This window comes from Lithobates pipiens, unplaced genomic scaffold (assembly GCF_037356315.1).
Source record: "Lithobates pipiens isolate NorthernLeopardFrog02 unplaced genomic scaffold, aLitPip1_a1.2 Scaffold_19, whole genome shotgun sequence".
NCBI classification, from domain to species: Eukaryota; Metazoa; Chordata; class Amphibia; order Anura; family Ranidae; genus Lithobates; species Lithobates pipiens.
This window is the reverse complement of record NW_027507764.1, coordinates 127,060,036-127,083,524: the sequence shown is the minus strand read 5'-3', so window position 1 is coordinate 127,083,524 and position 23,489 is coordinate 127,060,036. Positions and strand designations below refer to the sequence as shown.

The 23,489-nt window shown below is 41.6% G+C and overlaps 1 protein-coding gene across 1 annotated transcript in view; it reads left to right on the top strand.

The window, feature by feature from the left end:
- The window catches only part of LOC143996276 (ATP-dependent translocase ABCB1-like), a 142,108-nt gene that overhangs the window by 76,446 nt on the left and 42,173 nt on the right, over positions 1 to 23,489 (top strand). The window contains exons 15-19 of the mRNA XM_077491246.1: positions 2,739 to 2,909; positions 4,877 to 5,038; positions 13,241 to 13,483; positions 17,445 to 17,582; positions 21,614 to 21,718. Coding sequence (XP_077347372.1) covers positions 2,739 to 2,909; positions 4,877 to 5,038; positions 13,241 to 13,483; positions 17,445 to 17,582; positions 21,614 to 21,718 — 819 coding nt within the window. The remainder of the gene's footprint in view (positions 1 to 2,738; positions 2,910 to 4,876; positions 5,039 to 13,240; positions 13,484 to 17,444; positions 17,583 to 21,613; positions 21,719 to 23,489) is intronic.

Below are 23,489 nucleotides of genomic sequence, written 5' to 3'. Positions count from 1 at the left end.
CAATAAGCAAAGAAAGCTCTTCAATAGCAATGAGCCAAATGTGCCTGTGTTCAGTTTGAGACTGACTGAAAAGTTCAAAAAAGTTTGGAAATGGCAAGTTTATTGTGGTCAAATCCTATAAGTGAATTTTGTTCATTTTTAAGGCTAATAGTAAAAGGATTTTCAAAAGGGCCATTTGGAGTTGGCTACTTGGTAATGAGGGTTTGGTGAGGAGCAGCACCTTTAAAACGTCTTAAAGGGTAAAATTAACAATGCACAATTCTTTTAGATAACATCCTTGGGTTGGGGGTGGCCTAATCCTGCCAGTGAAGTGGCATACCTGTAATGATATATTAAAGCAAAAGTAACATTTACAATATACATGTGCAACCCCCCCCCCCCCCCCAACCAACCATAAGCATCTTGTCCCTCTGCTGATGAAGAGAAGGGCCTCATCCCTACATCCCTGGCCCAGGTGATGCAGTGTTGTGGTACAGGTGCAGGGGGACTTATCAGAATCTGAAAACCCTCATAAATCCCAAGTGTGGCTCTGGGTTCAATTTCAGTACCATTAGCAGTAACTCTGAGCCACACTTGAGATTGCATTTCAGAATCCTGGTATAGCGTACTTACCTTGCCACCAGGATCCTGCGATGTCTCCCGCAGTGTCCTCTGCTGGGTCCTCTGCCAAATGCTCTGTGTGCTGAGCTCCGTTCCCTGCAAGTGTCGAGACGCATGGGGGTGGAGCCCGGTGGCAGATTCAAAAAGTACAAAAAACATAACACATACAGTACACTGTAATCTGTAAGAATACATTACTGTATCAAATCATTTGACCTCCTTTTTGTCCCTAGTGCTTTGTCCAATGCCCTGCATGTACTTTTAAATTATATATACTGTTCTTTCTGTCTGGAAAGTTGAGAATGTCCATGGCAACCAAAAAGTGTCCCTTTACATCAAAAGTGGTTTTAGACCAGCTAGAAAACAGCAATAGTAAATTAGAACACTTACAGAATTGTGCGATACTGATTCGTGGGGAAATTCGTCATCAAACACTGAAAGTGACGACAGCAACAATTGTGCAACTGAGCTAATTTCAGTGTTTTCGATTTGATTTCATTATTGAACACCTTTTATTACTATTGAAAGTGTTTGTTATATCTGTTTAATAAGTACAAAAATACATATTAATCCTGCCAGAAATCTTCCCAGTGGATACATTCCTGGGCTTTCTTGTTGAAAATTGCTGAACCCCTCCCCTCTGTGTTATGGAGAAAACGAGAGCGGAATGTTTCTGTAGTCCTGTGCTAGGATGACAACGCTGCTTCTCTATTAATAAATGGGCACAGTAAATGGGCATTGAAATCCTAAATCAGGAAGTGTGTTTTTGGCAGGATCACCAGCTACAATAAAGGAAAACAAATATCCTAAATGTAAATGACTGCAGTCACCACATATAAGGACTGGTAAGCTGCAGTGTATAGTAAATTTTTTTTTTTTGGGGTTAAATGCACTTTAATACATATTGAAGTAATCTGTGCAATATTATGCAATCTGATATATCCTATATAACTATTGCATACATGTATTAACTTGCCTATCCCTATAAATTAGCTAGTCTATAAGAGTCTGATAAGCACAATAATATAACAAACACATCTGCTTAGTAAACAACAGCAGGCTCCGGCAAAGACCTGCAGCGAAAGAGAGAGAGCTCTTTGCTTGTAAACAGCCCTTTTTTACAAACCTCAGTCACACCTCATCCAACCCCCCATTGCCAGCTCCTTTTGGTCTTGGATGAATCAGAGTGTTCACAGGGCAGTCTTCCTCAATAGATTATATTACTGACTGTCTTGTTGTAATTGGCCTCTGGGGGCAGTGTTTGTCCATGAATCATCTCTATTAGCCCTGGGCCCTCTTAGGCCCCTTTCACACATGCGGATGATATGTCCGTATTTCATCCATCCGTTTGCGGATGAAATATGGGCATACATTCATCCCTATGGGATAGCGGGTGTCTGTGGATGAACATCCGCAGACACCCGATTTCCTCCGCCTCCGCAACAGTCCGATTCTGCAGACGGAGGAAAATCCTATTTTTCTATCCGTCTGCAGAGCAGATCGGATGAACACGGACACACGATCCGTGCACATCCGATCCCCATAGAGGAGAGCGGAGAGCTGTCAGGGCGGTCCCCGCACAGTGTGCGGAGACCGCCCTGTCCGCAGCCGGCTCAGCGGGGACAATGGAGCGATCCCCGCTGAGCGAGCGGATCATCACGGGGCGGATCATTACTGATCCGCCCCGTGTGAAAGAGGCCTTAGATAGCTTTTATTCTCTTTGAAGCCTGTAATCACACATATCACAATAGGTGGGCTTGAGCCGAGCCATTGTTATTCTGATATGCTAAAAAGCTTTGATGTGTTTCATTCCAACTTAGGCCACCTGGCTGTATCAACCAGGAAATGAAATACCAGAAGTATGATATTAAACCATGTTGCTATCCAACACATATGACAGTGCCACATGCATCTATGCTGTCTGAATGTTATCACAGTAGCCCTTGCACATTAGTCTGTAAATTAGTTAGATGTGGCTGGTTCATTTTCCTTCTTTATAACTTCACTATAATATATAACTTCACTATAAATGACATAAAACCTGACCATCGAATCTGTCTGTTTATAATCTTTTCTGAGATCAATGGGAAGCAGGAATTCCAGAAGAAAATCTAAGTTTATCCATGTTGTTTCTGCAGCAATTCAATACATTGGTGGGGGAGAGAGGAGCCCAGCTGAGTGGAGGACAGAAGCAGAGAATAGCCATAGCACGTGCCCTTGTACGAAATCCAAAAATTCTGCTACTTGATGAAGCAACATCAGCTCTGGACACACAGAGTGAGGCTGTTGTACAAGCTGCATTAGATAAGGTGACTTGATTGACACATTGTGTAAAAAAAACACTAATGGCCCATACACACGGTCGGACATTCCGATCACAAAATCCGTCTGATTTTTTCAGACAGATTTCAGCCGAAACTTGTCTTGCATACACATGGTCGGATAAAGTTGTCGGAAAATCCGATCGTTCGGAACGAGGTGACATTCATTGCATACGACGGGACTACGTAGAGGCTAGTAGCCAATAGCTTTGGTCTCGTAATTTAATCTGAGCATGTATGGCACTTTGTCCGTCGGAATTCTCTACAAACGATAAATAGTCCGATCAGATTTTGTTGTCGGAAAATTTTAGATCCGGCTCTCAAACTTTTTCCGTCTAAATTTCCGACAGAAAAAGTCTGATAGAGCCCACACACGATCAGATTTTCCAACAACATAATCCGATCTGACCTTTTCCATCACAATTTCCGACCGCGTGTATAGGGCATAAACTTTTGGACACCAAACTGTAAAACATATGTTTCTCGACTGAGCGTTCTTTATTTTTCAACAGAGAAGACAAAATTATTGTTAAAATTTTACCTTTGCTTCACAGTTGTGCGATTTGTCATGCAACTTTGATGTCCAAGTCGTTCCCCATGTTTTCCAATGATAACCATTCATACATGCATAACTTAAAGTTGCAGCAACTTCAAAGTAGTTCATGGACTACTTTTGTCCGACTTTCATGAAACCTGAGGGCCATAGACTTCAATGTTAACCCTCAGAAGTTGCATGAAAGTCGTCCCTGAATGTTATACAATGCAACATGTTTTCAACAGTTGTCCAATATCACTGGTCAAAGCCAAAGTTGTATCCAAGTTGCACCCATCCAAAATTGCATTAAAGGTTGCACTCCAAATTCGACACAACATTGGAGTCGTACAAATGTGAATGGAGCCTTAGTGCAAATATATTCAAAAATATGCAAAATGTGAGTTTTCCAAATACCAGGTTCCTTCTTTGGGTGTACTGAGATAAAAGTTGAAATGGCAGAGGACTAAATACATTGATTTTCAGAGACAAGACACAGTATAGAGATAAAATGTAAATCATTAGTACTGCATTGTGAGAACCAAAAAGGATGGCTTTTAGTGGAGCAATGCAAAATAATTAGCTATATAAGAGCTTTTTGGTGCATTTTGCATAAATGCACTACAGTCCATTTAACATGGTTTTCTATGGATGTAAATCATATCTGTGCATTTTGCAGAGAGGAATTTTTTTTTGTGTGATAGAATTCAATGAAGTTGCAACAAAAAAGCATGTGTTGCGCTTTTGCTGCATTTTTGATGCATTTTGCATTTTTTTTTTTTTTTGCTTTAAAAACACTGTATGTAGCTGGTTGCTAAATAAACACTCCTCTGTGTGACAGTTCTTAAATATGTAAGGGACGAGGCCACCTGGTGACATCACCTGGTGGCCCTGTCCCCTTGTGATGTCACGACCCAGCATGCATCTGTCGGAGGTGTCCCAAGGGGCGGGCCACCAGATGATGTCACAGAGTGGCCCCGCCCCATACATATTACTATTTCCAGACCGCCCACTGCACAAATACTGAGGTAGGGCAGCCCGGCTGTGTGGAACAACATACCTGTACATTGTTCATACTCCGTTTTGGGGCGCGCGATTGTTCTCTGGAATAATAGAACGGCAGTCTGCCTATATAAATAAGGCGGTTGTCCTGTGAGACAGGGAGAGAGAGATCTGTGATTCCTGCTAATATATATATATATATATATATATATATATATATATATATAATGTATATTGTTATAATGTGCTTATGCTTTGTCAGTGTGAGGAAGGAACCTAGTAAAAGTGTGTATTTTTAATATTATTTGTCACTTAAAAGAATCACTTTGAAAATATATTTTTCCTTTTCTATTTTTGTATTTATTCCTGGTCTAATTTTTTTAAAATGTATTTTGATCTCTATATTTGTTGTGTCTTTTAGGCTAGAGCAGGTCGCACAACAATAGTCATAGCTCATCGACTGTCTACTGTCCGAACTGCAGACATCATTGCCGGATTCCATGGTGGTATTGTGGTGGAGCAGGGGTCACATGACGATCTTATGTGTAAAAAAGGAGTCTATTATTCACTTGTGATGCTTCAGGTAAATTATATCTCAAACACTATGCCAGAATATTATACACAAGTTATCTCAAGAGAGCAATAGGCAATAACATATATGTAATTCTAATCATTTCTATTAATATAAACAATATTTACGAGTAATAGGAGTTTTGAATGATACAGTCTTGTATGTAGGCTTATATCTATTGCGATAGGGCAACTGATGAGTTAAAATTAATTTTACCAGGCAGTAAGTAGATGTTGATTTGTGAATTAAAAATAAACTTATTTGTAACATCTACAGCAATTAAAAATCTAGGAGTCAAAGCAGAGAAAGCCTTTTACAGATTTCAATAGAAGGGACTTCACCCGTTTTGGTTTACAGGGACATTTTATGTGTTTTATCCTATCTATCTATTCCTCATTATTTGCTAAGGTTTAGGGAAATTCTCTTTGGCCATCCCCTTGCAATGTAACATGCGCCAAGGGTGACTTTTGTCTTCATTATTGTTTAATTTGGGTGTTGAACCTTTAGCCAATTCTTTGATAAAAATTTTAACCAAAGGACCACCTAGATTGCACCATGAGTAGATGAGTTTCGATCTTTTTTTGGGAATAAAAATACATTTTTCTAAGAATGAAATATAATCTCCACAGAGATTCTGAATGGTTGAAATCAATAGGTCTTAAAAGAACAGAGGATTCATTTATTTATTTGGGCATGAAATCCTCTAGGAATGCATTTGATTTATATAATCTGAATTTTCCTCCAGTTAGCGCAAAAATCCTTCAGTCATTAAACTTGTCAATGGTGTTGCCACTTTCTTTAATGGGTAGATGTTGTCATTATATTACAATGATTATCCTTCCAAGACTGTTATATCCTCTTCACACCCTCCATGCATTCAAATTAAATAGAGCCTTTGTAAAGTTTTTATTGTGAAATAAAAGATTGAAAATAACATTGTAAATCTATCTCGGCCGACATATGTGATGGGTCTTAATTTCCCTGATTCAGTTATACTGTATATTATTGATACTGCTCTCTGCTATGTGTATTCTGATAATCTGGAGTTAGAACAGTTGTTGTTTATCGCTGCACCAATGATCAAGATATAATTTTTTAGCCCCAACAAGTCCACACAAAGTAAAAGTAATCCTAGTGGCTAAGAAGCCCCTGGATTACTTTTACAGGCAGTGGAAGGGGTTCCACCACCGTCCCTCCATCAACTTTACAGGGCTCTTCCGTGCAATCAGAGGTCCCATTAAGGATGTGAGCAGCAACATCCAATTCCTGGGACATTGAGAGGAACTAATGTTGTTCTTCCTACTGTGTGACGTGAGAAGCGGGAAATGATGAGGATTTCATCACTTCTGGTTTCGGTCTCATGTAAACAAGCCATTACCGGCTTGAACAAGCATCAAATTATTATTATTGTTATTATTATTATAATACAGGACTTATATAGCGTCAACAGTTTGTGCAGCGCTTTACAACATTGGGGAAGACAGTACAATTACAATACAATTCAATACAGGAGGGATCAGAGGGTTCTGCTCATTAGAGCTTACAATCTAGAAGGGAGGGTCAAGAGGAAAAAAGGAGAATAGCTGTGGAGGATAATCAGATGAACAAAATGAAAATACAGTTATTAGGTGTGGGTAGGATAGGCTTCTCTGAAGAGGAGGGTTTTCAGGTATCATCTACAAGCTAATAGAGTAGGAGCTAGACAGACTGATTGGGGTAAGGAGTTCCATGGCTTGGTATTTTGAAACTAGGTCAGTGATGTAGCTGGAGGCAGAGTTGTGGATTGCTTTGTAGGTAGTTTTTAGCATTTTGAATTTAATTCATTGGGTGAGCAGAAGCCAGTGGAGGGATTCACAGAGAGCAGTAGCAGAGACAGAGCAGTTGGTAAGGTGGACGAGTCTGGCAGCAGCATTCATGATGGACTGAAGGGGGGATAGAGTATGCAGAGGTAGGCTAATGAGGAGGGAGTTGCAGTCATCGAGGCAAGAGATGACCAGGGAGTGAATTAAGAGCTTTGTTGTGTCATTGGTTAGAAAGGGGCATATGTTGGAGATGTTCCAGAGGTTGAGGTGGCAAGATTTGGAAAGTGATTGGACAGGACTTTGTTACTAGTGTTGGGTAAATTGTTAGGGCCGAGCAGCAAAAGTTCGGCCCAAACATCGCCTGTTCGCCCGTTCAGCGAAACACCCGAATTTTCGGTACAAATTTGCTCCCGCCGAGCACCCCACTATACACTGTGTGCTGCACAGTACAGTCTAGGGTCCTAATTGGATAAAGCCTTGCACCTGACCACTGGTCAAATGCAAGGCTTTGCCAATTAAGGCACAGAGCACTGTCAGAGCCCTGAGGGGACAAAGTGATGGTGACTTTGCCCAATCACAGCTTAGTGCTCATAGTCCCACCCCACACTATAAAAAGTTTCTTCCCAAAGGAAGCTTTTGCAATGTGTTGTTAGAGTGGAGATAGAGCAGGGCTCAGTTTGCTTCTAGTGAGTTAATTGTGATTCTGAGTGTAGAGTATTAGTTTAGTGTTAGCATAGTGTGACTATAGTGTAGTGTGTCAGTATAGTGTGTCAGTGTAGTGTAGTGTTAGTGAAGTGCAGTGATTAACACAGCATTTCATAACATTTAGTGCTGTATACAGTGCTGTATACCCCTTTTTTTTTTGCCTGCCTCCTTTTTTTTTAATCATCAGACACAGTCTATCTAACTGTGACATTGTTGTCCCCCCTTTTTTATTTTTATTTTTTTATTCTTTAGAGCTTTTACATCTCTGTGAGTATCAGTCCTCAAATTTAAGTGCACCAAACACCACTCTTCATTCAATAAAGTGCATCCAATCACACATTTCCCAGTTTCTATTAAGTTTGGGTAATAAGCCCCCATCGTGTCTGGGAGGCCAATGTAGAGAGGCAGATGTTCCCATGCCACTATGAGGGGGCCAGCAGCATCTGTGTCTACAGTCAAAGGTAGACATGGTCTGTCCTCAGGCAGGGCACATTTGTCTCTGTTTAGTGATGTTGCCCATGCTATCCAGCCACAACATGCACAGGAGGCGGTGGACTGGCTTACTAAACCATTCTCATCCTCTATGACACAAGCTGACACTAATCCGCAGTCCACTGCAGCTGCCAGAGTGGCTTATTCTGCCTCCTTGTCCACAGCAACTCCTGCCAAAGCCCCAGTATCATGTATGGAGGAGTTAGGTGAATTATTTGAACACAGCATCATTCACTTGCTTCTTGAGGATGCACAGACATTACATGATTCTGATGTTGGTTCTGAGGTAAAGGAAAGGAGTAACATGAGCCTACAGAGAGGTGAGAACACATAAACAACAAATTGAAAGTCATGTTCAAGTCTACTATTTTTCCACAACTGTTTGACCGCGGCATCAAATTTCATTTTTTATGGCAAGGCCAATTCTTGCTTTCATAGAGATTACCTCTTCAGGGTTGCAGTGTGAGGGCACCACCAACACCCAAAGAACATTTTTTTCTGCAACTGTTAGACTGGGGTGTCAAATTTACATTTTTTACAGCAAGGCCAATTCTTGCTTCCATCAAGTGTACCTCTATAGTGTTACAGTGTGAAGGCATCACCAGTACCTAAAGCACAATTTTTCTGCACCTGCTACTTCTATCCAAAGTCTGCGAAAGAGACACCAGACTTTATCTAAGAAATAATGAGTAATCTTGGCCTGAATGTACTATTATTTGGCTTCTTCACATAAAGCTTGTTCACTGTGGTACAAAACTTTGTTGTTTCCATCCACAGTCTGCCAAAGAGACACCAGAATTTATACAAAAAATCTTGAATCTTCTTCCAAGTGCACTAAATTGTGGCCTCATTATACAGACTGACTCCCCAAGCTGTTGTTCACTAAATAAAGAAAGCTTGCAGGAAAAATACATTTTATGTATTTTTCTTTATAAATGTCAGTTTTGCTGCAGCAAGTTCTATACACAGTACAAATGTGCCACTTTACAGGCAGACTAAGGGGAAGAGGGCACTATATTTTAATGAATTTTTCATTTTTCATATTTCACTTTAAGCATCTTTAAAATCATTGCTCCTTTAACCACTTGCTGACCAGACCATAGCTGAATAACGGCTACACCACGGTCAGCTAGTTCTGCATACTATGACATCCTCCCAGACTCGGGCTTCACGCGCACCCCCTTTTTTTTTCTTAGTTTCCCCGCCGGACGGTTCGCCTATTTATTTAGGGGGTCATACGGACACCCGGGGCACCGATGAGGTATATTTATATGCCGCCATGCCCGCTTGGTTGTCTCTGCGCTTTCCTCCGGTTAGATCTTTCCATTTTGTGGGCAGGTCGTTATCTATATGCAACTATTTCTATCGAGTCACACTTAGCCGCCTTTGTTGTCTGGGTGTATTTCCCCTGTTGTCATGGTGAGGGCTTGCTCCGGAGTCGGCGGCAATTGCCTGTCGCGTGCTGGACTCGGGCTCCTCCCCTTACACCATGGCTTCATGGGATATGTAGTAGATTCTTGTTCTCCCCACCCCCGGGCGCATGCGCAGTGCTGCCTGTGTTGTCACTGGTGACGTCAGACGCCGGCTCGATGGAGGAGGGACATATAAGGCAAGCTGTTTCCATTCTCTCCTTACACTCTAATCGGAGGGTTACCTGTGCGCGGTCTCTTGCGTCCAACGTAGGTGAGCTAACAATTGGATTATTTGTATTTCATGCTAGCAAGCATTTAAATATTATGTCTGGTTCTTTTTCACATGTTTATCATGGTTGAACAGCTTGACATTTTTAGTGGACCTGGCGGGATGTTCCCTCTAGGTTCCATCTATTTGTTAACAGATAGGATAGCTTGTTTCCCCTTTCTTTAAATATTACAGCGTCTCATTTACAACTTAGACTGGCTGCGTTTACTTGCCCGTTGTTGCGCAACACAATTTGGTCCTTTGATCTGCGATAAACGTACTGCTTATTATAACATAATCCACTTTTCCCCATGTAAGTATAACTATTTTGTTCATAAACGTTACTTTGCCTATTCGTCATCAAACCTAACCTTTATAAGCCTTTAAAATACCCTACTCCCTCTTGAATTATACTAACCAATGGAGGCAGTATGCCTACTTAGGTTTTAAATTCATGTATTGAATTAAAACCTTCTTAGTTCATATATTTTATTATATCATTACATATATATACAAAATAAAGAAAGCTTGCAGGAAAAATAAATTTTTATGTAATTTTTTTTCTTTATAAACGTCAGTTTTGCTGCAGCAGGTTCTATACACAGTACACATGTTCCACTTTACAGGCAGACTAAGGGGAAGAGGGCACTATAGTTTAATGCATTTTTCATTTTTAATATTGAACATTGAATATTGAATATTTAATCATCTTTAAAATCATTGCTCCTTTAACCACTTGCTGACCAGGCCATAGCTGAATAACGTCTACAGCACGGTCAGCTAGTTCTGCGTACTATGACATCCTCCCAGACTCGCGCTTCCCGCGCACCCCCTGGGGCACGCACCCAGAAGCATCCATGATCACCGGCTTCTCTGGACCCAGCGTATCATTGATCGGGGTAAAAGGCCGACCACAGCAGTCCTTTAACATGTGATTGCTCGGCCCAATGGCGCAGCGATCACTTGTCAACAAACAGGTGCATGTCCGGTTGAGCTCTCTCTCCACTCCTCACACGCAATCCGTAAATCGTGTGAGGAGAGGAGGGAGCCAGTGCAGCAGTACAAGTTGGCTGGATCAGAAGTGCCCACAGTGCTGATCTGTGTCCATTCATGCCTCAGCCGTGCCTCATACATGCCCATCCATGCCTCATACATGAATACATACATTTTATAACAGAAACAAAGAAAAATGCATTTTTTTACAAACTTTTTGGTGTTTTTTCATTTATAGTGCAAAAAATAAAACATATATGACCAAAATAAAGCTATATTTGTGTAAAAAAAAGGACAACATTTTCATATGGGTACACTGTTGCATGACTGAGTAATTGTCATTCAAAATGTGAGAGCACTGAAAGCAAGTTGGGCAAGTGGTTAAAAACTATCTTTTTTTGAAAAAAGATTTGCATTAGTACATGTCCCCCAGGGAAGTATCCAGGCCTTCAAAATGGGCGCTTTTGACTTTTCAAGTTCGAGTTGCTTAGATTTTAATAAGGTTCACAGTTCAGGTCTGAACTTTTGTGATGTTTGAGGGTTCTGGCACAAACCCAACTGGGTTGGGGGGTGTTCAGGCCATCTCTATTTGTTACTATTTCAAGATAGTTCCTCTGTAGGAAGGCGGATGTTTCCTAATAAATAAAACTGAACATTTTGCTCAGTTTGGTAATTTAAAAAAAATTTGTTTTTTTTTTTTGGGGATTTGAAGTCCAACTGGCAATGTCTATATAATGTACAGGTTAAAAGGGTCCTTCCTTGATGTTATTTGCCTGGGACCCTACTTGTTATATTACATGTGATTATTGATTTTCCTTTATTATATGTTAGAGATATCTTGGATGACATAATTCTTTTGTAATTTGGGTTATAAATATATAAATGCATTTTTCTCTGTATTCATAAACATTGCAAATAAATATATTTTAAAACTATAAACTTAAAAAGTATTTAATATATCATTATACAATATATACCCCCTTACCAGTGGCATGGGTTGTCAGCACCAGGGGCAAGGCAAGTAATTTGCACCCGCTAACCCGTGGACTTTTAGATACCCCCATCCTGATCACACCCCCAGATAGCCCCTTACTCTGATCACACCCCCCTAGATGCCCCCATTCTGATCATACACTCCCAGATACCCCCCACTCTGTTGATACATCCAGATACCTCCCATCCTGATCACACCCCAAGATGCCTCTCCCTCTCTGATTACACCTCCAGATACCCCATACCCCCCCAGATACCCTCCACTCTGATCACACCCCCAGATTCCTTCCACTCTGATCACACCCCCAGAGCCCACCCACCCCCCCCACTCTGATCACATTTCCAAATCCCCCCATCCCTCCAGTCTGATCACACCTCCAGATCCCCTGAGATCTCTCCACTCTGATCACACCTCCAGATACCCCACTAGATCCCTCCACTCTGATTACACCCCCAGACACCCCCCTCTGTCATCACAGGAGCTCACTGCCTGCACATTTTAGGATTGGAATCTGCCCAATGCTCTGCCCTCCGCTGCATTCTTGGATACGTTCTCCGTGCTTTCTTGATGACATCAGCTAAACAGCATATACATTAAAATCAGGGCTGCACCCTCTCTTCTACTGGGTGCAGTGTGGAGGTTTTAGTTTGCCTGCAGGGGGAACAGATATTTAAAAAATTCAAATCCCCAGCATGTAGCTGGAGTTTAGATTTTGACGCCATCCCATGCTACTGCCTAAAGGCGCCTGCCTAAGTTGCCCTATGGAGGCGCCAGACCTGTCTGTGCCCCTCTAAATGTTGTGCCTGGGGGAATGTCACTGGCTACGCCACTTACCCTCTCATGGTGCAAGGCTCTTTGGAATGTAGGGAGGGAAGGGCTGCATGTGGGCTGTAGGCATTGAGTTTGATATTCCAGCTCTTATCATGTACATGGTGGAGGTATCGGAAGAGTTTAGGCCTCTCTTGGCACAAAATCCGTGGTGTGAGTGCCTCATAGATGTTGCCAGATGTAGGTACTAGAAGACGGGTATATCTAGACCAGTCAGTGCTGTGTAGCTTCCCCTTGGGAGGTGACAGACAGGAAACTGGGCACAGGGATATAAAGCAGGATGTCAGGATCAGGTCAAGGCAAGTCAAGTCATTAACAGGAAGTCAGGCACAAGGCCACAGAGCACAGATTCACTGGTAATTCTGTATATAAAACAGCACTGACTTTGTACAGTTGACCAGTTTACATAGCCCAGCATCAACAACAAGCGTGCATGCATACTCTCGCACACGTACTGTACATGTGCATATGCATGGCTAGTGGCACCCTGTGATGTGAGGCTACAAGCCAGCCTATGCATGGATATTCATACAGGTGCACCTTTTTTGCATTTGGTCACTTGAAATGAGAGGTGATTATTACAAAGTTGTTTTAAATTACTGTGCTTAGCTCACCATCACTGGCCTAACGAAATCGGCACAATTGTGACAAATAAGATAAATGATGTAGAGATGCGTTGGCCCTTACTCAGCACATCATGAGTTCTGTTTGATTTTTCAGAACCAGGATAAGGAAGAAGAAAAGAATGGTTGTGATATAAGCTCTTTGGATACGAAAAGTTCAAATGAAGACCGTAAGGAAGATGAAAAAAAAGATGCAGAAAAAACAGAAACAGTACAAGATGTTGAAAATGTGCTGGCTCCTATCAAACGTGAAAGTTTTAAAACAGGATCTGGAAGAAAAAAAAGTCAAACCCCATCAAAAAGCGATTCTGACAAGGAAAAGCCTAAAAATCTAGATAATGTAGGGACAGAACATTTATCATTTTAGAAAATGTATTTAGTGAGGGCTGAATATGGAATACTAGCTTTAGCATTTATAAAGAAAATCTAAACCTAATCAGAAAAATCTCTTTGACACGTAAATGTATTTTAAAGATTGTTTTCAATCATTTGAAATCTGCAGCTATTATTAACATATCAATTGATTTTGCTATGGATGTCTTTTTACAGGTACTTCCTGTTATGGGGTGCCAACTGTCTCCCAATTGTGGTCTAGTCGCATGTAGGACTACAAATGGCAGTGCTGACATAACTTGTGCAGGCATAGGTCACTATTGTCACTTGCATTGATGCATGCTGTGGTGAAGGTGGGTCCCTGCGGGGCCATGAAAACTTGGAATTTATGGCATTTAACATGTGATGCTGTGCTCTCAAAATGAATTAATTAACTAATTAATTAATTAATTAGTAAAAGGAACACATTGGAGTAATGTTGACCATCCATTTAGTTATTATGAGCACTCACAACCTTTATAGGTTGCATGCTGTTTGGAGTGCAACTAGACACCAGAGACTAATGCCACAAACACACAACTGGACTTTCTGGAGGAATAGGTCTGCGAGAGAGAGGCGATAATGTCCCTTAGGTCTGGTATGGATTTTAAGGGGAACCCCCTACACCGAAAAAACGGTGTGGGGGTCCCCTCAAAGTCCATACCAGACCCTTAACCCGAGCATGCAGCCCGGCCGGTCAGGAAAGGGGGTGGGGACGAGTGAGCGCCCCCCTGAACCGTACCAGGCCGCATGCCCTCAACATGGGGGGTGAGTGCTTTGGGGAAGGGGGGTGCCCTGTGCCCCACACCCCAAAGCACCTTGTCCCCATGTTGATGAGGACAAGGGCCTCTTCCTGACAACCCTGGCCATTGGTTCTCGAAGGTCTGTGGGCGGGGGGCTTATCGGAATCTGGGAGCCCCTTTAATAAGGGGGCCCCCCAGATCCCAGCCCCCCACCCTATGTGAATAAGTATGGGGTACATCGTACCCCTACCCATTCACCTGGGGGAAAAGTGTCAATAAAAAAACACACTAGACAGGTTTTTAAAGTATTTTATTAGGCAGCTCCGGGGGTCTCTTCCGACTCCTCCGCTCTCTCTCCGGCCTCTTCTCCCACTCTCTGGCCTTCTCTCCCGGTCTCCGGTTCTTCTCCCGCTCTCTAGCCTCTTCTCCCACTCTCCAATTCTTCTCCCGGGCTCCTCCGCTATCTTCTGCTCTTTTGCTAGCGGTGACCCGGTCTTTTCCATCGTCTTCTTCCCTGTTCTCTTCTTCCAATATTGACACAATGCTCTCTCCTGCTGTAATGCTGGGAACGCGGTGCACTACGACTTATATAGGCATGGGGTGGGGTCACCGGCGATGTCACCTGGTGACCCCATCCCACCATGCCCGGTGACCCCGCCCCTTATGACGGCACAGTCCCAGGGCATGCTGGGACTGTGCCGTCATAAGGGGTGGGGTCACCGGGTGATGTCCTCCCCATGCCTATATAAGTTGTAGCTCACCATAGCCACTAGTGTTTCAAGGCATTCTCCAGTTTTGGTAAAAAAATTAAAATAATAAACGCCCCCTCTTTGGAAAAAGAAAAAAATGTGCATTTATTTGTTTTGTGCATTGGAGCCTGTAAAGCATTGCAATGGTGATCAGTGCATTGCAGTCCTGCAGACTACAGGTTGGTAAGGAGGTACTGACCTTTGGTTATGGAACTGGAAGAAATAATGACATCACTGCCCTAGTGTTCTATTGAGATCTACTAGTCCAGCTGTCATGGTAGTTTTTCCATTCATAGATCCTGTGACTGAATCTGCGGATGGATTTTTTATGAAAAAATATACAGAATGCTGCAAGGGCTTTAATGTAGGGCACTGAGGAAGGGTACCATTTTACATGTTACACCCTAAATATGGGTGTATTATGAAAATGTTATAAAGAGAGGAATAAGCTTTTAAGCAAACGAAATAGCACACAGTTAGTACGATACACTTTTAAGAGACCAGGGGGTTGATTTAATAAAAGCAAATAGGTTGCTCACTTTGCAAATGAAGTTGAATTTCGCAAGGGAATTTTACCCAGTGCTTAGTGATTGCAGTGAAATGCCATTTTTCAAAGAATACCCAGTCATTTGCATGGATTGATATCAGCAGAGCTTCACCTCATCCACTAAGCTCCTGGAAAGATTTCTCTTGCAAAGTTCAGCTTCGTTTGGAAAGTTGAAGTTAGTAAATCAATCCCCATCTTTATAGTAAGTCATTGTATCCAGGGCACACCTGTAAACTAACTCTGGAAATATGTACCTTTCCTGCTGCCACCAAACACTGCTCTGTTGCTGAAATCTTCTCCTGAAATTAGAAGGGAAATTGACACTTCCAGGAGTGTCAATCCTAAGCCCTTGTACACGCGGTCGGAGATTCCGACGGAATGTGTCCTATCGGACCGTTTTGTCGGATATTCCGACTGTGTGTGGTCTCCATCCCGACTGTTTCTGTCGGAATATCCGACGGACCAACTTTTCCATCTTGCTGGTAAAATTTTCCGATAAAATGCTCCGATCGGACATACTCCAATCATGTGTAGCCTACTCCGGCGGACAAAGTGCCACGCATGCTCAGATCAAATTCCTAGACCAAAGCTATTGGCTACTAGCCTGAACGTAGCCCCGTCGTAACGAAATGATGTCATCACGTTATGTACAATCGGATTTTCCGACAACTTTGTCCGACCGTGTGTATGCAACAGTTTCGGATTTGGTTGCCGGAATGTCCGACCGTGTGTACAAGGGCATAGAGTTCCTTTGTTTCTTTGTCTGTCCTCCACCCATTACTGGATATAGTAGTGTTATGGAGGTTAACCAGTGGGAATTGCAGAGGGTTCAGAGGGTTGAAACCTTTGTAAGTGTCAATTTCTCTTCAGACTTCAGCAGAAGATTTTTCCTGAATGGAGTGGCATTTGATGGAACAGGCAGCAAGAAAGGTAAGTACATTTAGAGTTCTTTTACAGGCAGGCAATATGTGGATTAAATTATTTACCATGGCAACAGGATTGTTTTAAATGAATATGTTGCTTTGTCCTGCATGGGCAATAAAATGTATTTAGAAGAAACATACCCTAATTCGGTATTTCTCAACATTTTATCAGTAAAGGCACCCTTTGAAATGATGTACAATCTTGAAGCACCCCATTCTAAAATTTAAAAAACAAAAGTAATTGTTCTACATAATACAACAATATCCATAAACTTCGTTCACCCAGCTTTAGAGGTGATTTATTCTTACAATGCAAATACACCTGTGCATACCGTTACTGACTAGTACTGCAAAGTTTATCTCCCTCACTCAGCTAATGTGACCCCAGTACTGATGGAGAGGGGCAAAGGAGGATCTAACAAGGATGCTATGCAGGCAACCATTGTCCTTCCTATCAACCAATGCCATCATTGGTTGTTAGAACGCCAGCAGCTGCAAGGTTATAATATTGTGCAATAAAAAGCTGCAACTAAAATGCAGGCTTGATCCACCAGCTGGCTTGTATGCAATTTTGGGGCAATTTATAGAAATTTTGTAAAGGCACCCCTGGAGAAACCTGAAGGCACACCAGGGTGAAAAGGCTGCCCTAACCCACTAGTTTTGGATGAAAAAACAATTAACAAGTAAGCTAGATTTAAAAAAATTATAACTAATTCACAGTCCCATTTCACAAATATGATGCTCAGAGATTGCCATCAAATAAAGTCATGTTGTAATTGCTATGGCCAAACCAATAGAAAAAAGTCTGAATGCTCTGTTTTACATACTTGGTAAATGCTGCCATCTCGTGGTGATTTACAAAACACGTTCCAATGGTAATCGCTAACAGAATTTGCAGAGTCTATATTACATGTGGAATATATCTTTTTAAAATATATTTACTATTTAATATTTTGTCTTCTTCTAGAACACAGACGTACCTCTTAGAAGAATTCTAGAGTTAAATAAACCAGAATGGTTATACATCATGATTGGAATTGCAGCAGCTTCAATCAACGGTGGAATATACCCAACATTTGCGGTCATTTTTGGAAAAGTTATTGGTGTAGGTGACAATTCCAATGTAATGTAACAATCACCATGCTGTTTTTTTTATGTTTCTGAAAGGAATTAAAGTAATTATTTAGACTTCCATAACTGACAATCTCTAGGGTGAAATGATGTTGGACTGTTAAGACATGTATTGCTGATCCAAAACAGTGATAGAAGACAGCATTATCAGGGTAGTGATTGCTAAACAAAGATTCACTACACCATTTAACCACTTGACCACTGGGCACTTAAACACCCTTAATAACCAGACCAATTTTCAGCTTTCGATGCTCTCACATTTTAAATGGCAATTACTCAGTCATGCAACACTGGACCTATATGAAATGTTTGTCCTTTTTTTCACACAAATAAAGCTTTCTTTTGGTGGTATTTAATCACCGCTCGTTTTTTAATTTTTTGTGCTATAAAAGAAAACCGACAATTCTGTAAAAAAAATGAAATTTTCTTCGTTTCTGTTATAAAATTTAGCAGATTAGTAATTTTTCTTCATAAATTTTGGCCAAAATTTATACTACTACATATCTTTGGTAAAAATAAGTACAAATTGGTGGATATTATTTGGTCTTTGTGAAAGTTATAGAGTCCACAAGCTATGGTGCCAATATCTGAAAATTGATCACACCTGAAGTACTGACGGCCTATTTCAATTCTTGAGACCCTAACATGCCAGAAAAGTACAAATACCCCCCAAATGACCCCTTTTTGGAAAGAAGACATTCCAAGGTATTTAGTAAGAGGCATGATGAGTTTTTTGAAGTTGTCATTTTTTCCCACAATTCTTTGCAAAATCAAGATTTTTTTCACAAAATTGTCATATTATCAGTTTATTTCTCACACACACAAACACATTCTGCTATTACTCCTGAGTACGGCGATACCACATGTGTGAGACTTTTACACAGTGTGGCCACATACAGAGGCCCAACATGCAGGGAGTACCATCAGGCGTTCTGGAGCACCCAGGCCAATTCTGACATTTCTCTCCTACATGTTAAAATCATAATTTATTTGCTAGAAAATTACATAGAATCCCAAAATATTATATATGTTTTTTTAGCAAACACCCTGGAGAATACAATGGTGGTTGTTGCAACTTTTTATCTCGCACGGTATTTGCGCAGCAATTTTTCGAATGTTTTTTTTTGGAAAAAAAAACAATTTTGTGCTTAAAAAAACAAAACAAAGTAAAGTTAGCCCAATTTTTACATAATGTGAAAGATGAAGTTACGCTGAGTAAATAGATACCTAACATGTCACTATTCAAAATTGCACACGCTTGTGGAATGGCGCCAAACGTCGCTACTTAAAAATCCCCATAGGCGACGCTTTAATTTTTTTTACTGGTTACATGTTTTGAGTTACAGAGGAGGTCTAGGGCTAGAATTATTGCTCTCGCTCTAACGTTCGCAGCGATACCTCACATGTGTGGTTTGAACACCGTTTTCATGTGGGCGGGACTTACGTATGCGTTCGCTCCTGCATGCGAGCACATGAGGACAGGGGCGCTTTAAAAAAAAAAAATTCTTATTGTTCATTTTACTTTATTTATTTTAGTTTGACATTTTTTTCCCCAAAATTTTTTTGATCACTTTTATTCCTATTACAAGGAATGTAAACATCCCTTGTAATAGGAATATGGCATGACAGGTCCTCTTTACAGTGAGATATGGGGTCAATAAGACCCCACATGTCACCTCTAGGCTGGGAAGCCTGAAATAATAATAAAAAAAAAGATTCTGGCTTTGATCGTATTGGCGAGTCGGTAGAAGCACCGGAGGGCGGCGGGGGATGTCTATGGCTGGGTATTGCAGGGTATCACCAAGTATGGCTGGGTATCTCCGAGTATAGCTGGGTATTTCCGGGTATGGCAATTTATGGCAGGGTATTGCAGAGTATTGGCTGGAATTGTACTGCAGAGTATTGGCGGGTACTGCAGAGTATTGGAGGGTGCTGCAGAGTATTAGCTGGTATTGCAGAGTATTAGCTGGTATTGCAGAGTATTGGCTGGTATTGCAGAGTATTAGCGGGTATTGCAGAGTATTGGCGGGTATTGCAGAGTATTGGCGGGTATTGCAGAGTATTGGTGGGTATTGCAGAGTATTAGCTGGTATTGCAGAGTATTAGCTGGTATTGCAGAGTATTGGCTGGTATTGCAGAGTATTGGCTGGTATTGCAGAGTATTGGCGGGTATTGCAGAGTATTGGTGGGTATTGCAGAGTATTAGCTGGCATTGCAGAGTATTGGCAGGGTATTGCAGAGTATTGGCAGGGAATTGAGGGGTTAAATTTTGGTGAGCAGCGATGTGGGCACTGCAGATGCAGCCCACAGCGCTGCTGACACGATCTCTTCCCCCCTCCGATGTACCGATCGGTACAGAGAGGGGGAGGGAGGAACCGGCGTCATAACATGACGCCGGTTTGTTTACAAGTGATCACTCCGTCATTTGACGGAGCGATCACCTGGTAAACGGCTGTGATGAGCGGCCGTTTACCGTGATCTGTGATGCGCCAGGTCCTATGGACCCGGTGGTCACGGATGCTCTCGAGTGCACGCCCCAGGGGGCGCACGAGAGCGGAATTCTGGGAGGCCGTCATATGACGGCCTCCCAGAGTTAAACAACCACCCTGTAGCCGTCATTCAGCTATGGGCTGGTTGTTAAAGCTGTTGTATACCCGCTAATGTATTTTTTTTTGCCACCTGCAAAGGAAAAGGCATAATGAGCTAGTATGCACCGCATACTAGCTCATTATGAAATACTTACCTTAGAACAAGGCCCCGACATCTGGCCCGATCCACGCTGAGGGAGCTGACATGCTCCCTCTGTGTTTCTTCCGGGTATCGCGGCTCCGGCGCTGTGAGTGGCCGGAGCAGCGATATCGTCACTCCCACGCATGGTCACTCCTCCCGTACAGGTTTAGGAGATATTTTTTTTTACCTACAGGTAAGCCTTATTATAGGCTTTCCTGTAAGTAAAAGTTAAAAAAAATTACTATACAACCACTTTAAGTGGTTAATAGCATTTAGATTCTTTTTTGAACGTGTATACTAATACTTAACTTTTCATATTTACTCCCTTTTGACCTGCTAAATGTATTATTGAAAGTGTTTTGTTATACCTGTTTTATGAGGGTAAAAATATCTGTGTGCCAGTTTTGTGAGCTGATCACTTTCTGTGTTTTCTGCCTATGTACAAGGGGTTATGCAGATGGAGGGTAGAGGGATGAGGAGAATTCTGTGTTCTTTGTAATGTATCAGAAATTAGGTAGGCAGGGCTGACAACACATGCTTTGATATTTAGAGCCAAACATACTGTGCTGTCATGTCAAAGAGGAAGGTTGGAGCACAATATATTTGTGACGCATCAACAATTATTTTTTCTGCACTTGCAGCATGTTTAGAGGCATAAAATGTGGGGGAATGTATTGCATAATGTGTTTATATATTTATTTATTTTTGATTTTTTTCCATGACATAGGCTTCAAGAATGAGTTGCCTGGCATGCCTTAACTATGTAAAAATGTTGATAGAATTTTGTTAAAAAAATCACACACCTGTTAGCTTGCTTTAGTTCGTGTCTTTTTTCAAGGTACAGTATGTGGTAAGAAAAAGCAGAAAGGATTGAGGGCACACATTATTGCATATTCTAGCATGTTAATGTGTGCTGCGTTAAGGCAACCCTTTAATTTTGAATGGGCTGCCAAATCACCACAAAAGGTGAAAAAATGAGCATGAACCTTTTTTAACATTGCAGGACACTATGGCACATGGTATATACAGTATGTTGTGGCACGCTATGGTGAGTTGTGTGTTGGGCTGTTGCAATTAATGGCTCCACAATGCACCACACACAGAGAAGGTTCAATACTATGTGTTGTGTCAGGGTGCATTGTTGTGTGCATTTTGGGATGCATTACCACAGCAAAAAAAGTGTGAATGGGTCCTAAATGTCACTTTAGCTATATAAAAATGGGAAGTTTGTCAGTGTTGAGATTTAAGCATTTTGACTTGCTGTTGCTTTTGCAGACTTTCCATGAGCAGGACCCGGACAAAAGAAATGAAAAAACTGCTTTATTATCACTAATATTTCTTCTGCTAGGACTGATTAGCTTCACAGTTTATCTTGTAATGGTAAGCAAACGTGAGATCTATCTATCTATCTATCTATCTATCTATCTATCTATCTATCTATCTATCTATCTATCTATCTATCTATCTATCTATATCTATATATATATATATATATATATATATATATATATATATATATATATATATATATATTTATTTATTTATTTATTTATTTATTTTCTTTGTTTTCCTTTTTTTAAAACCCTTACACTTGTTTAATGTTATCCTCTGCTTATTTTAATACCTAGAGAACTATTTTCCTTAATTCGAAAATCCAAAGCTAATCTCCAGGAAATAATAAATGTGTATTTTAACCCATGTATATGCAAACTGGTATACCTGTCAAAATATTTGTATTTCAGTTCAGCCTGTCTTGTAATTGACATACATTGCCATACCACATAGTCAGTCAGGTGACACCAATCACTTTTTCCTGGTTTAGCTTTGCACCATTCTATATCACTTCTTTACCTCCAGCTTGCTTATTGGACAATATACTAGCATGATCACTTCTGTCCAATCAGCAGGGAGATGATTCCAAAAAACAGTAACGCTAACCCAGGAAGTAGTCAAGTTAAATGAGGATGTAATAATGTGATCTTCCTGGCTGTGCAATGTGGCAGAAGTGCGATAATTCCCAGAATTAAATAAAATGACACATGTTTTGCCAGGGAAAACATTAAATATATATGCATTTCATAAAGCATGGCTTGATTTACTAGGTTATGTGCTTGTGCACCTGGGGCATGCTAGCCATTGATTTAATTAACGAATGACCAACTATGCTCTTGTAGTTCAAAATGAGGCAAGCAGCAACAGATCAAATAATTTTAAGAAAATTAGGTAATTAAAAATAGTCGTCATGTTGGACAAATAAACAGTTGGGATAACTATCAAGTGATTTAAATGAGAGGTCAGCAATCACAACCTCCAGGTTTTCTTTAATGCCGCGTACACACAATCAGACTATCCTGTGGACAATCCGCCGGACTTTGCAGCGGAGGTCCGCCAGACTTTCCGAACGAGTAGACTTGCCCACACACGCCCACACTTGACCGGACTTTTCTGGCGGACAATCCGCCAGACTATGGTGGGGGTCCACCGGACTTTTAAAATGAACGGACTTGCCCACACACGGAGAAATGTCAGTTCATTTTGAACGTGACTCCAGGTAGACGGAACTAGCGAAGGAAGTCAATGTCGCCTCCTCCATCGGTGAGATTGACACCTCGCTAGCCCCGTCACCTGGTATGGATTTAAAGGGGAACCCCTACGCCGAATAAACAGCGTGGGGGTCCCCCCATAGTCCATAGCAGACTCTTATATGAGCACGCAGCCCAGCCGGTCAGGAAAGGGGGTGGGGACGAGCGAGCGCCCCCCCTCCTGAGCCATACCAGGCTGTGTACCCTCAACATGGGGGGGGTGCATTGGGGAAGGGGGGCCCTGAGAGCCCCCCACCCCAAAGCACCTTGTCCCCATGTTGATGAGGACAAGGGCCTCTTCCCAACAACCCTGGTCATTGGTTGTCGGGGTCTGCGGGCGGGGGACTTATCATAATCCGGGAGCCCCCTTTAATAAGGGGGCCCCCAGATCCCAGCCCCCACCCTATGTGAACGAGTATGGGGTACAATGTACCCCTACCCATTCACCTGGAGGAAAAAAGTGTTAATAGAAAAAACACAACAAAGGTTTTTAAAATACTTTATTAGACAGCTCCGGGGGTCTTCTTACGTCTTCAGGGGTCTTCTTGCCGGACTCCTCCACTATCTTC